Genomic DNA, 13,878 nt, shown 5'->3' on the forward strand with positions numbered 1-13,878 from the left:
GGAGGGCTCGAGGAGCCCCGAGTGTGGAGAAAATGTGCGGTGATCAATCTTTCACTCCCTGCAAAGAGGCTGACAGCAGCCCCTCTTCTCTCCCTAAATAACAAGCAGCCCTCCGCCCCCCCCCCCTTTAGATCCATTACTCACTGTGTGTTATTATTTATTTATTTATTTTACTTTTCGCACAGATTGTACGCGCGGCAAATGCGCTCATATGTATACGTCACGCGGCTATATTTTATCGGTTGAGAGAACAAAAAATAAAAAAATAAATACAAATAATAAAACCAATCAGATACAAATGGAGAAAATGCTGTTTAGCTCGGCCTCTCGTTCCCATGCCATTTGGCTTCTTCCCGCCTGACTGTGAAAGAGACGGCAGAAGGGGAAAAAGGCAGAAATGCGCGTGGGAGTGAGGGCCATTGAACGCAGCAGAATAAGCGCAGGCTGCGTGAACACAGCAGACACAAGCTGCTGCCTGAGCTCCAGCATCACAATGTACTGCGGCCCGCTCGGTGTCTGTTCTTCATCTCGTTTTTACGCTAATTTTGAAAATTATATATATTCATTTAAAAAAAATGTATTTTATTGGAAAATACCGACGACTTTGTTGGAAGTTTTGTTGGCGAACAGAGGCAGTTTTTTCATGCTAGTTATCACACGGGACGCGTGGATTGGCCGACTGAAAGATTTGTGACTTTTATTTTATTTGGCAGTTAATTCTCTTGTTTTAGGGTTACTCAGTGTAAAACAACTATTATTACCACACCAATACCCACGTTTTGATTTGATATAATTTAACATATAATTAGTCCGCTTAATATTGATAGTTGAGATTTTAAATTCACCAAAGTAAAGTAAAACAAAATCTAAATGACCAGGATTTTTCTATAGGCTGCTTTTATTTATTATAACTATTGGTGTTATTATCTGCATGATAAAATAAAGACATCTGTTCTCGTCTGACAGACAACTTTTTCTGACAAATTCCCTGCCTAAACATCGTCACCTTATTAATGCAATTGTAATGTCTGACTCCAGAGCAGTGCGCGTACCTGGCTGTGAGCGTGTTCCACAGTAATAGCTGTACTGTTTTCAGCAGAGGCTGCGTTGCTCTGAAGCCGAGCCCTCCTCCTGTTTTTATGAGGCAATAAATTAGATCCAATCTCTGCTTATTGGTGTTTTTATTGTCTGTTAGTCCAACGGAGATGTAAAGGGAAGTGCAGCCATTATTTACGGGAGCCTGATTTATGTCCCAAGTTTTATGCTGCTCTCAGGCCTCTCAGCACAAGCGCGTGCGAGAGTGAGGGAGAGGGGGGGGGGGGGGTAGAGACCATGTGACTGAGCCAAGGCGCAGGCCTCAGGGCTTTTTTTTAGTCATAAACAACATCACAGGACACATTGGATCAGCATGCATGTGAAAAGAAAGACACAACAAGGGAAAAATAAAGTTGAAAAGAGAGAAAACATTAAAGGGGCAGTTCACTCCAAAATCCATATTTTAGATAGTTTTGGTGTGAGTTGTCTAGTTTTGGAGATATCTTCCGTAGAATAAGTCTGTCTTCTCTCCAATGTAATGGGACTATCACACAAAACTCAACAGCAACCTCTGTTGTTGTGACCACGAGGTCTGTTGTGGCCGATGTCTCCGAAAAAGTAGCCCACTCACAACTATTCATGAATAGCACCACAGGTAAAAGTAAGAGTATGTGTTTTTGATTTTTGGTGGGGAACTGTCCCTTTAAGAAGAAATGTGTCTTGGGTCGCCTATCTGTTGAAAAGGGTCAAACTATTCTGACCCCAAGAGGGAAAATGAACATTCTCAGCAAGAGCAAAAGTAAATTAAGTCAATCCAGAAAGTTAACACTCAGCAGTCAATTATTAAAAGAAAGTCAAATAAATAGTCAAACAAATAATAAATGATCAAACAGGAGGGTTAGTTAGACAGTAGAAAAGACCATACATTTAAATAACTCCAACCATCTGCTGCTTTCTCACAGAGGTTAACTTAAAGAAGGAAAAGAAGGCTCCACCAGAGCTTTCAACCACACCACATGGTCTCGCTCACCATTTTAAGTCACAGCACTTATGTTCTACCTCTGGATTTAAAGTGAGCACCCGTCGTGCAGAGGAACAGATCGTTCTGGTGTGAAGCGTCCAGGTTGAGAGGTCAGATGGGGCGTTAGCGTCTTGCTCAAGGACACCTCAGCAGCAAGCGTTTGCGTGTTTGGGGGTTGATCAGAGTTGCCTTGCTGCCACTTTGCCGCTCCAACAGAACGGATTAACTCAACATGAAAACAACTCTATTTTAAATCATGAAATTGAGTCTTAAATGTTTTCTCCAGCATCTGGGTCAATCAAATATAATCCTCGAGATGCTGTGCAATACTGAGAGCTTTTACTGGTACTGAACACAGACGTTGCTGTCAGACAAAAATAACAGAGCTAAAGTCAATGTTTCCTTCTCAGAGAGCTGACTCTAGAAAAAAGAACAAGCAGCAACAAGTATCAGGTTCTAGTTCAGGAACAGTTCTTGGATCTGACCTTAGACCTTCACCGGGATGAAGCCCGGTGTCTGACACACATCGGCATGTGTGGATCGTTGCTGGTAATCAGTACGGTAAATGAACACCAGCCAGCGGAATGGAATAGTAGCAGAGTAGCATGCCACTGGAACAGCTTGCAGCCGCTTTGCCTTCTTTCTAAAGCCTCAAAAGAGACTAACAGCGGATTTGAAGTTTCCCGAAAGATTTGTTCTTTACTTCTGACATGTTAACGTCGCTCTCGGCTTCACAAGTAATTATTGGGAGGGTTTTCTGACAGCGATGCCATGCTTTAGCCCCGAGGTATCGACCCGATATCCAATGCTGACCCGTCAGTGTCACGTCAGCCCCGCTTGTTGGAAAGAAGTCACACCTACACCAGATCCTCGACAGTCACATCACATTGCGGTAGAACGCGCATGATCCCCACGCCGGGGCGCCGACCAGCACACAGCAGCTTTAAAGCAAAGGATTGTGGGAGATAAACAGTCATTTGTCCTGCAGCTTTACGTTATACTTTGAGAAAGTGGTTTTTCATGTTGCTTTTTGGGTTCTATCCTTGAGGTCAGCTGATTTTAAAGGGACATTAGGTTGACATTTTGCCAAAGCTGATAATCAACAAAAACATACTTTACTTTAAAAGTTGAGCTTATTTTCATAGTTGTTTTGTCACCGTTGGCAGGTAACCGCAGTCCAAAGACATGACAGTCAACACAACTGGCCGCGACAGGTTTTTACCTGCAGCAACACTGCTGATACGGACGATAATGTTTGAATAAGTGAAAGCACCTGAGAATCATTAACAAACCGAAGATATCTGTGAATAACATAACATTTTATTAAAGAATTGTTCGACAGACAACCCTCTCAACAATGAAAGAAAAAAAGGAGCTACAAAGGACAAAGAAAGAAGTTGTTTTTCTCCCCAAAAAAAGAAAGACTCGTCCTTTTTTTCCAGCTAGTAGTTTGTCTAAATGTTTCCGACTATGCGCGGACGGGTCACCGATCCCCATCCTTGCCTGTTTCCCTGTACAAGCCAAGACATGTATGTACAAGGGTCATTATAGGAACATAAAAACTACGTATTCTTCTAAAATACAAGAACTAAAAAATAAAATGTAACTTCAGTACAATGGACAAGAAGAAACACAACGTTTTTTTTCCCTTTCATAACAGGTAAATACTAAAAAAGTACAGTATTTTTTCTCGATATAAATACATGAAGGATAAATAATAATAATACAAAACAGAAAGTATTTTTTTTAAACTGGCTATAACAAATAAATATTTATATATGAATGTTCACTTGAACACACATTGGCGAAAGACGCTTTGATTGGAGGGCCTTCCGTCTTCAAAATAAGATTTCATCATTATTATTTTTTTTACCTTTAACCATCAAAATGTAAACTCTAAGTGCAACAATGATGCCCGGATTCGAAAAGCTTTTGTGTAGATCTGCACTTTAAAAAAACAAAAACAATACGGGAGGTTTATTTCCAGAACAGCAGAGACCGTTCAAACAAATAAACCCGGTTGTTTTTAATAAAACAAAGTGTGACACACATCAGCTCACATATCTGGGACATGCATTTTTGTTCAAATATATACCCTGTATCCACGTTAAAAGTCAAGATATGTGAGAACAAAACAAAACGATATAGAAGGTGGACAAATTCTGCATTGGTGTTCGCTAATGTAGCCAAAGAGAAACCTTCCAAAGTGATAAGAGAGAGGGGGGGAGAGTGAGCGAGAGAGAGAGAGAGAGGGGGGGTAGAAGGGCAATAACTTACCCAAACATAAATAAATAGTGTTCTCCACTCTTATTATTTACCCTGTGTCGATGACGTGCTAAAACAAGAACATTAAAATGTCTCTTCCATGTCCTCTCCTGTGTTTGTGTAAAGATGTCAACAGCTGCTCACCTGGCTGTGGATGTATGTCAACGAACGGAAGCTAGCTTAGCATTGCTGTGCGTGTGTGTGCGTGTGGAGGCGCGAGCTTCGCTTAGCGCAGATGTGCGTCTACATGGGAGCTAGCTTAGCCTTTGAGCTCGTAGCTTCTTAAACCCTGTTTAGATTGATGGGAGGGTAGCGGTGGGTGCACATGTGGTTGATGGATGTGTGTGTGTGTGTGTGTGTGTGTGTGTGTGGAGGGGGGGTCTGTGGCGGACTGTGGGAACATGTTTTGGCCTCCTTCAGAAGCCATGTGCTGCTGCCACAGACAGGAGCCGGTGGGTTAGTAGTGATTCGGTCCGGCAGGAGGCGGGAGGAGACAGCGGAAGGGGAGGACCATCCAGTGTGTTTGTAATGTGACTCGTGGAACCTCGTACATTTCTGTTGTACACATGTGCTGCTCACCACGTAGCTCGGCCCGGCTGACAACAACCCGTGCTGCCATGAGCTCAGCGTCATAAATCTGACCACCTCGTTAAACCGCCCATTCAAATCTCAACTATTTCATTCACCAGGCGGGAGAGCTGCTTGTTGTGTGTGTGTGTGTGTGTGTGCGGGGAATATATCACCAACTTACAGTTTTAAACAACATACTATAGCTCCACCAAACATGCTAGCTGAGCTACAGCTGCAGTGTGCTCCACACACACACACACACACACAAAAAACGCTTTGCATTTATTTTGCTGTGTAACTTAAACACATTATGCAAAGAGAATGCACTGCCATTTGTGTTTGTTTTTCTGTTTCTGAGATATTCTGTAACACAAGAACTGAAATAGTCCACATTGTAGTTTTCAGATTGACAGCGCAGTGGATTATCAGACTGAACCACGGGGCTCGCCTTCAGATCCCGTTGTGCCGTACAGCTGCCGATATGTCTCTGCACCGGTGCCGCCAGATCAGCTTCCTGACATTTATTGTCCCCAGGGGGGGACGTGGGAGACAATTGACTGTACACTTCTTCTCCCGCGCCTACAATATGCTTCGCTGCACCTGGGACGCTCAAGAGTGTAAATTGCTCTAAAAAGGCTCGTGTAAAAGAAATAATTTCCTTGTACGAGGATGTAAAATAGTAAATTTGGTCCCGGTTTTTAAAAAAATACTTGGAAATGTTTGGCAACTACCGTTGACTTCAGTACCGTTACACTGCGGAGTGCCTTTTGTTTAGGTTTTTGAGCAACATAAATGGTTTGTGTTCATGCTACTTAATAATATGCACAACCATTGTGTTTTTTAAATCAAATTAGCTGCACTTTAAAGAGAACAGTGAAGGCTTAGCCCTATTCAGAAGGCAGTGGAAACAAGGTGGCTGGACAACACAACTCTGTAGAGCAAAGGACCAACCACTGGACGGCCCCTGTCTGTCTCCCTTTGTCTCTCCTGCCATCCCGTTGCAGCAGTAGAGTCCCCGCATGTTAGTTTGTCTGTTAGTGAGTCGCGTCGTGTCACGCGTTCTGTGTGTTGTCTTCACTACTTCCTACGTTTTCGGTTTTTGTTCCAAACCTGCTACAGGTGAGTGAGCTTGGGTGCTTCCTGGATTCTGCCCTGAGTCGAGGTGTGGTGAGCCGACAGCTCGGTGTACGTCGGGTGCGTGGGCGGGTCGCAGGGACCCGGGGGGCCCCCTCCGCCCACGTGGTGCTGGTTGGCGGCCGACATGGGCCCCGCGCTGTTGTAGTCCATGGTTTGGTGGTGAGGTGGTGTGGGGCCGAGGTGGTTTAGCCCGTACATGGAGGGCCCCGAGCCGGGCATGGGTTCCACGTAGCTGCCACCCCCCACGTAGACTGGACTGGCCTGCATGTTGGTGGGAGTCCCGTAGCCAGCATTGTTGGCCTGCACTAGGCCATGGTGAGGATGGGGGTCGCCGTAGTCCGGGGCGCCGTACTTCTGTTGGGGGGGGACAGCCCTTCATGGGGACGTTGGAGTAGGCAGTGGACATGGAGTAAGACACTCCCTGGTGGGGTTTGCTGAAGGACGGCGGAGACGGGACGTCGTAGCCGACCCCGCCTCCCCCTACCATGGGGTGCATGGAGTTGAGGAAGCTGGCGGAGGACTGCATGGTCAGGGGCGGGGAGCCGGTTGGCGAGGGCCCCCCGGAACTGGAGCTCAGGCCCTTGGACTTCTGGTCCTTCTTGTACTTCATGCGCCGGTTCTGGAACCAGATCTTGATCTGGCGCTCGGACAGGTTGAGCAGGTTGGCCATCTCCACGCGGCGTGGCCGGCACAGGTACCTATTGAAGTGGAACTCCTTCTCCAGCTCGACCAGCTGGGCGCTGGTGTACGCCGTGCGAGCCCGCTTGGACGACGCCGACGAGCCGCCGGTGGGACTCTTCTCCCCGCTGCTGCCGCTCTCAGCTCCTCCTGATGCTGGAGGGTAGAAGAGAGGAGATTACACAGAGGAATGGATGATGGCAGGGATAGGATGCAGAGAAAAAGTGTCACCAAACAAAAGAAAACAGGGGCACAAAAAACCCTAAAAAATAAAGAGAATGAAAATGGGAGAAACTTACACAAAATATTGTAAAAAGGGAGTCAGTAAGAAGCAGGTAAATTATGATGGACTGAATGGAGAGAGGAAGAGAGAATAAAACACACTCAGGCTGCATGCTGGAGGAAATTGAAAGCATTCAGGTTCTTAATAAAGCAGAGGGGGGTCCGGGCGTGCTGGCTGAATTATCCCCCGATATTAGTTGTCAACACTTCATAACAGTGGCAGTTATTAAGAGACGGAGGGCTCCGGCGCTGGCCGAGGGCAGCCAAATTGCATCTTGGCTGGAAAGACAAACCCCCGGCAGCAACAGCAGCTGCAGCACCAGCGAGCGAAGCTGACCGCGCTCTCCTCAGACAGCTCACCGAGAAAACGTCAAGCTTCGATGTGATAGTTACACTAACTCATAAAGAAAGGTATTCTAGACGATAGCTGGTTATCTGACACAAAAAGGGCTCAAGTAGTCTGATATACCTTAATATATAGAAGCTGCTGCTTTATCAGTCAAAGTCAAGTTTTGATAAAAACAAGCATGGATGTTGAGAGGATAAGAGGACTTCAAAGCCCCGTCACACACGCCTGTTTACTCTCACAGTGAGGGAGCAGGAATAATTGCTAACGTATTATATTAAGGTCAACAAGCGTTACTTAATGGGTAATAAGGCCCTTATAAGTCCTTAAAAGATGCTTATAAACAGTATGTGTTATCAAGACTATAACAAGTGTTAATAATACCATCATCACACATTTATTGTATGTGTTTATATGTTTATAGTTATTAATAAGTGCATTATTATGTTGTATTGTCCTTATTAAGGCATTGTTTGATCCAAGAGCTACAAAAAGCAGTTAACTGCTAATTAATGCATAATAAAATATGCGTTGATGTTAATCAAACTATAAAAGAAGCTTTGCAAAGCTTTAACAATGACATCATTCATTTGTTTGGAAAGTTATTATGAGCAAATATAAGAAAGCCTTTTCTTACCATTCTTAAATAGTCTAAACTGTGGACAAGTTTCTCATAAGTGATCATACATGTCTTATATTCTAACAATAAACGTTTGTATGATGCGACTATTAACACTTATACAGTCTTATTAACACTTATTAATGTTAATAAGCATTTTAAAAGGACTCATAAGGGCCTTATTGCCTATTAAACCACAGTTATCATAAGGACCTTACAATGAAGCGTTAACAAATAAGGTTGATTTTGTAACATCAATTCCAAAATGAGTTTTAAAATTCAGAATTTAGGTAGCCTGTATCATAAATGTTTATTTTCTGAATCACTGCCGTTGCTCAGCAGTGCTGAACCCTCTGGCCTTCACACGTACTGACGATATCATCATCAACAAAGATACTATCAGTAAATAGAAGATGTCAAACGGGTGAACAAACAACTGACAACTTAACGTGACAGATAAACCAGATTATCTAAACTAAATTGCCAGTTTATTTGGTACACCTAATGGAATTATAATGCAGCAGAAGGTCATGAATGTTATAATGTTCAGTGTGATGTTGTTGCATCATACTGAGGGTGTTTCTAATATGATCTCCAACCCATTTATACCAATGAGGGTAGAGCAAGAAACCTCTTTCAGCACCACAAACTAAGTTCTCTAAAACATAAGCCGAACATTAAAGCCTCCATGAGGTTGTGATGTATTAGCTGTAGCTAGGTGTGCCTTGTACACATGACTACAAAAGGTCAAAGTTGAGGTAGGACGTTGATTTAGTTTGCTTTTGATGTTTAATAACCAGCGAGTTTATAACGACCTAAAATATTCCATGAGATTATGAAGTAAAAAATATTAAAGAGATTAAAGTTGCAAATTTAGGACGTGTGGTGTGATGAGGTTGACCCAACCTTTAGAGTGAAACAATGTGGAACCAAGGGGGGGTAAGTTGCAAATTTGTGACTTTAATCTCAGAGAATATTCAAGTGTTTTTCTCGTAAATGAACCCCTTTAATTTGAGAGATTAGAGGTTTTTTTCATGTAATATTTGTTTTTTTCTCTCTGAATATTACCCCCTCCCCCTCCCCTGCCTTCGTACTTTTTATTTTAATTAATTTGATTTTTTTTATACCTACAATGGCCTTTATATGCCTTTTCATGCTAGAGCTATAAAAACAAAAGATATATTGTTTTCTTAAATCTTTCCAGAGTATTCATGTATGGTGTGAACATACTTTTTTGTTTTTAACCATGTGCCATGAGCATGAATGTCAAAAAGTCACTACATAATCTAAACCCAGAAACTGTGAAGGTTCCATGTGTCATAAGGACTGAAACGAGGGTCGGTATGCTGCTGAAGCATATGGCCACTAACATAGACTCCAACAGTAACAGCTGATCCTTAGCTGCCTCTGGGCTGCTGTTTATTCCACAGTAGACAGAGGAGCTGAACTCCAGTGCCTCTTCCATCTCTCTCGTCTCTGTTATGAATATATTGTTATGTACGGGCACGCCTGCGATGTGTTCATACCACTGATACCACGCACTGAGATCCTATCTCTCTCTCTCTGAACAGTGTAAACAGTTGACTCTCACAGAGACAGAGCGATGAGAGAGGTAACCATCACATCATCCATCTCGCGGAGATGGTGACATTCTCAAAAAACGATGGTTTCAAATCCTCATCAATAAGCAGTGTAATCTCTCCCCAACCCTCGGCCCAGTCAGCTGAATGCCTTCTGAATACCAGACTCATATTAATTATGGCGGAGCATACTCTTCCTCATTGATAACTACCAATGTGTCTGTCTCAATCACCGTTTCCTTCGCCTGTTATCAGACATGCAGATGATATTCAAATTCATCACCTCCCCACATTCCCTAATATCTTCCATTTCAAACGTCTGCATGTCTGAAGATCTATTCATCTGTTATCGTACGTAACATTTAAATTCACCCGTTTTAATATCTTCCTTTCTTGCTGTGGCTTTCCAAGAAGGTGAGGAGGAGGAGGAGGAGGAGGAGGAGGAGGAGGAGAGAGAGAGGAGGCCGAAGAGGGGAGGAAGGAGAGCAAGCAATTAGCAGAGAGGGGAGAGGTTTGGAGGAAGTCAATGAATGAAGGGAGGTGTACAGGCTATCGGCTGCAGCTTTGTGCCAGCTGGTTAGCCGCACTATCCTAACAGTGACTACTGTTACTGTAGTCGTGTGTTATAGTCCGTGATTGTTTCTCTATCAAGTCCAACTTCATTTCAGGTCCTTTTACTGAACACTAAATCGCTCTCTGTTCCACCTTTCTGCTGTTTGGTTAGGGTAACCCTTAGAACTGTTTCTAGATGAATCCATCCGCTCAGAAGCCTTTACCATAACCCTGACTAACCTCGCTGCTCCATTTAAACCTAACTAATCCAACCCACAAAGGCACCAAGTTCTAGCCAATCAGAGTGAGCATAGGGCGGTTCATGCCTTTACCTCCAGGAAGTCGCTGCATCTGGCTGTTGATTGGCAGAAAGAAACAGAGCCAGCATGTGACTCCCTCTAAAACCACACATACTTGCTTTTACATTGTGTTCTGATTAAACAAAAAAAAGATGCAATTGGTTGGTCATTAGTTGGTATTAGTTAGCTTGAGAGGTGTTCGGTGCATTATTTCAAGCTCTATCTTTTTTTATGCTAAGCTAAGCTAATAACCTCCTGACACTGCACTTGCCATAATACTTATCTCACTCTAAAAAAAGAGGCGTAGCATTTGTTTAGATCTTCATTTGTTGAATCCAAGCATCTATATTTCATTTGCACACATCATATAAATAACTACATCCTTTTCTTAAAAAAACTAGCCATTACAAATATAAATGTTCTTCCTGCTTTTAACATGTTTATCTCTAGGTTTCGCTGGAATATTTGTCAGTCTGCCATGCCTCTGACCTTTGACCTCTTCACTGCTTGCCTTTTTAGTTGTTGTTTTTTTAAAGTTACCCTGCTGATGAAGTCAGACTGGACCTTTCAACTGCCTTGCTTTCTCAGTGAGATGTAGGAATGCTTTGGTGAATCCAGCTCACCAGCCGATCATTTTAAAACATTATGAGACACCTAAAATGACCTTGGACCAGAGCAGACTACAGATTACCAGCTTGACCAGTAGTCTGAACCACAGCCTATGGAAACCTGTTTTGCAGTGATAGTCTGAGAAACCTTTTAAATCCTCCGGGGATCCGGAGCTTGAAAGGGGATGTTGATAAGAGAGGTGAGGAAAGAGGGACGTGGTGATGGGACGATAATAGGAAGAGAAAAAGGAGCTAATGAGGAAGGAAAATAAAGGGAGGAAGAAATAGAAGGAGGACAAAAGGGACTGAGGAAAGAAAAAAATGAGGAAGGAGAGACTGGTGTAAGAGGACATGTTGTTTGTGTGGGGCTGTGGGGAGGGGAGGGGCATCAAAGCAGACACAGACAGAGAGACAGAGACAGGTGTAGTGGAACACACCATTGCCAGAGTTGTTGCTGGGCGAACAGTTTTTCTGCTTGGTCGCCTGTCGACACTCTTTCATCCAGGGGAAGATCTGCTTGGCCACAGAGGGGTTGGGGGGCAGCGAGGAGGAGGAGGACGACGTGGAGGACGATATGGAGGAGGAAGAGTTGGACGACTTATTGGGGCCCGATTTGGAGATGGAGGAGGCCCCAGCGGCGCCGCCTGGCTGCTGGGCCCCGTTATTGCCGTTGCTGGGGTTGGGGGGCAGTGGAGGGGACACCTGGGAGCCCGGGTGGTGCTCGGAGGGCAGGCTGGGCCGCATGCAGCTGCCGTTCAGCTCCTTGGTCTTGGCTAGCTGCTGCTGCTGGTGGCCGCCGTTACTGCCCAGTGACTGTAGCGAGCAGGCCGAGCGCTGGTACGAATCCACGTCCAGGTGGGCCGCTGACTGGAAGGCCGGCTGGTGGTGGGACACTGGGACCGGTGCATCGTAGCCCCCGAAGCCGTTGGCAGCCGCCGCTGCCGCCGCCACCGCCGCCCCCTGCACCTGGTAGGACGAGTAGCCACCGAAGAGCGCAGAGGAGTTGTCGTAGTAGGTTGTCTTCTGCATTTCTGAGAGAGGTGGCGGCGTCTTCGTGTGCTCCGGTCCTTGCTGAGAGCTGCTGCCGGAAGACCATTTGGCACCGGGGGTCACGTGACGGTGTCTCTCCAGCGACCTCCTGCAATCTGACCTGAAAGGTTAGGAGAGGCAGAACGGAGAAATGAGAGAGATAAATCCATCTTCCTCCCATGAAAGGCGCCATGACATGAATAGAAACCACTGCTTTTCTTTCCTCACCCCCCCCCAACCCTCCCCCTCCCCTCTGAGCCCAGTGAACAGCCTGCAGATGCTCTAGTGGAGGAGGCATCAGGAGGGCAAACACACACACATACACTCATTAGCCAATGTTGGATTTCCACAGAAATTCACATTTTCGTTATTACAAGTTATTATTATTATCATTATTATTATTATCATTATTGATATTTTTATAATTATTTACATAACAGCCAATTAACCCGTATTATTTAGAGTGGATGTGGTCATAAAATTAGTTGTTGTAATTATTGATATTCTCTATTTTTCAGCAATTAATCTAAGAATGATGAAAATGCTTTACCTTTGAATTTGGGAATAAAATGACAGAAAAAAAGTATTTTCATTATTGTTTTAAACATGAACATGTCATTATGTTTCTATCCTTCATTCAGAATTGTTTTTCTGAATATTTAATTTTGTATGGTTCATAATAAAGCACGAGCCCGCCATGTCTGCTGTTATTCAAGCGGTACATTTGGTCGCGTGATGGCGGCAGTGGATGCGGCCCGTGTGTGTCTGTTCTCCCGGTGTGACTGATGTAGGGAGCCTATTTCTGTCAGCCTCTGCCTTCCACGTATGATTTAGTGTGTTCCGCCTGCTCGGCTGTTACCTCACTCATAGGAGTCTATCTCCGGAAGCGATCGTTTGCTGCTGAATAAAAACGCTGCTGCCATCACGGGAGATTTTCTTTTAACAGGTCCGAGGAAAAATAACGTATTATTGCAAGTTATTACGATGTTTTTTGGGGGGATTTTCTAAACAGAGTAAAAAGTAAAAACGTATTAACGGTGCTCCCAATTGGCAATTTGAAGATGCTGAAGAAGGGGATCGCGGGAATATTTCTCAAAACATTCTTCTTCTTTTTTTGGTTAAAGGAAATAATGATTTCCAGACTATTCTATTTGGTTAATACGGTGCCTATGGGCTACGTTTAAAAAGAGGAATGTCAAAATAAAGACATTTTTAACTTCAGAACAAAATAGGCCATCAAGATGGATAGAAAATAAAAAAGACCGAACCTCGGGAAGAAGCTTCACGAGTCCGTGATTCATTAGGGTCGAGTGCTCTATCACGGCCCAGGGAAAAGGAGCGGAAGGGAGAAAAAAGAACCAACAGCAGTGTGAGCCCCCACAGACTCCCCATCTCACCCTCACCGCTAACGGTGGGCCTGTGTGCCACGAGAGGGCCGGCTTGTCAGGCGCGAGGGAGCACCTGGCACTCATTGCTCATCGGTAGAGATAAAATGTTGAACGGGGAGAAGCTGGAGGGGAAGCGGCTCCGCCATCTGACACTAACGCAGCGGTTCGGCATGCTAGCACTGAAGCTAACTCCTGAGGCCCGTCAACTGTAAATGTTAGCAATAATTCATTCCCCAGCACACAGGTGGGCCTATTGGAAGCCACCAAGTCTATTTAACAATATTAAAATCAAGTAAAGCCACTTCCGGGTTTCATTGCTGGAGAATATATATATATATATATATATATAAAACATCAAACTAAAATGCATAATTAAAGCGCGTGCGAAAATAAGTGGCACCGTTAAATAAGGCCTACGCTGCAAAAAGCTACAAACAAATGCTAAAAATAAAAGTGAAATTATTTCCAG

General features: G+C 44.2%; 1 protein-coding gene across 1 annotated transcript; it reads right to left on the reverse strand.

Moving 5' to 3' along the window:
* Positions 1-4,395: 4,395 nt before the first annotated feature.
* On the reverse strand, positions 4,396-12,186 carry LOC116376825 (homeobox protein Hox-B3a-like). Its single transcript, XM_031838311.1, is given in 3 exon segments — positions 4,396-6,385; positions 6,387-6,862; positions 11,430-12,186. Coding segments are annotated over 3 exon segments (1,449 nt in total). The 5' UTR covers positions 12,022-12,186; the 3' UTR covers positions 4,396-6,004.
* Positions 12,187-13,878: the final 1,692 nt, after the last annotated feature.

Source organism: Anarrhichthys ocellatus, unplaced genomic scaffold (genome assembly GCF_004355925.1).
Source record: "Anarrhichthys ocellatus isolate YVR2014 unplaced genomic scaffold, GSC_Weel_1.0 scaffold635, whole genome shotgun sequence".
Taxonomy (NCBI): Eukaryota; Metazoa; Chordata; class Actinopteri; order Perciformes; family Anarhichadidae; genus Anarrhichthys; species Anarrhichthys ocellatus.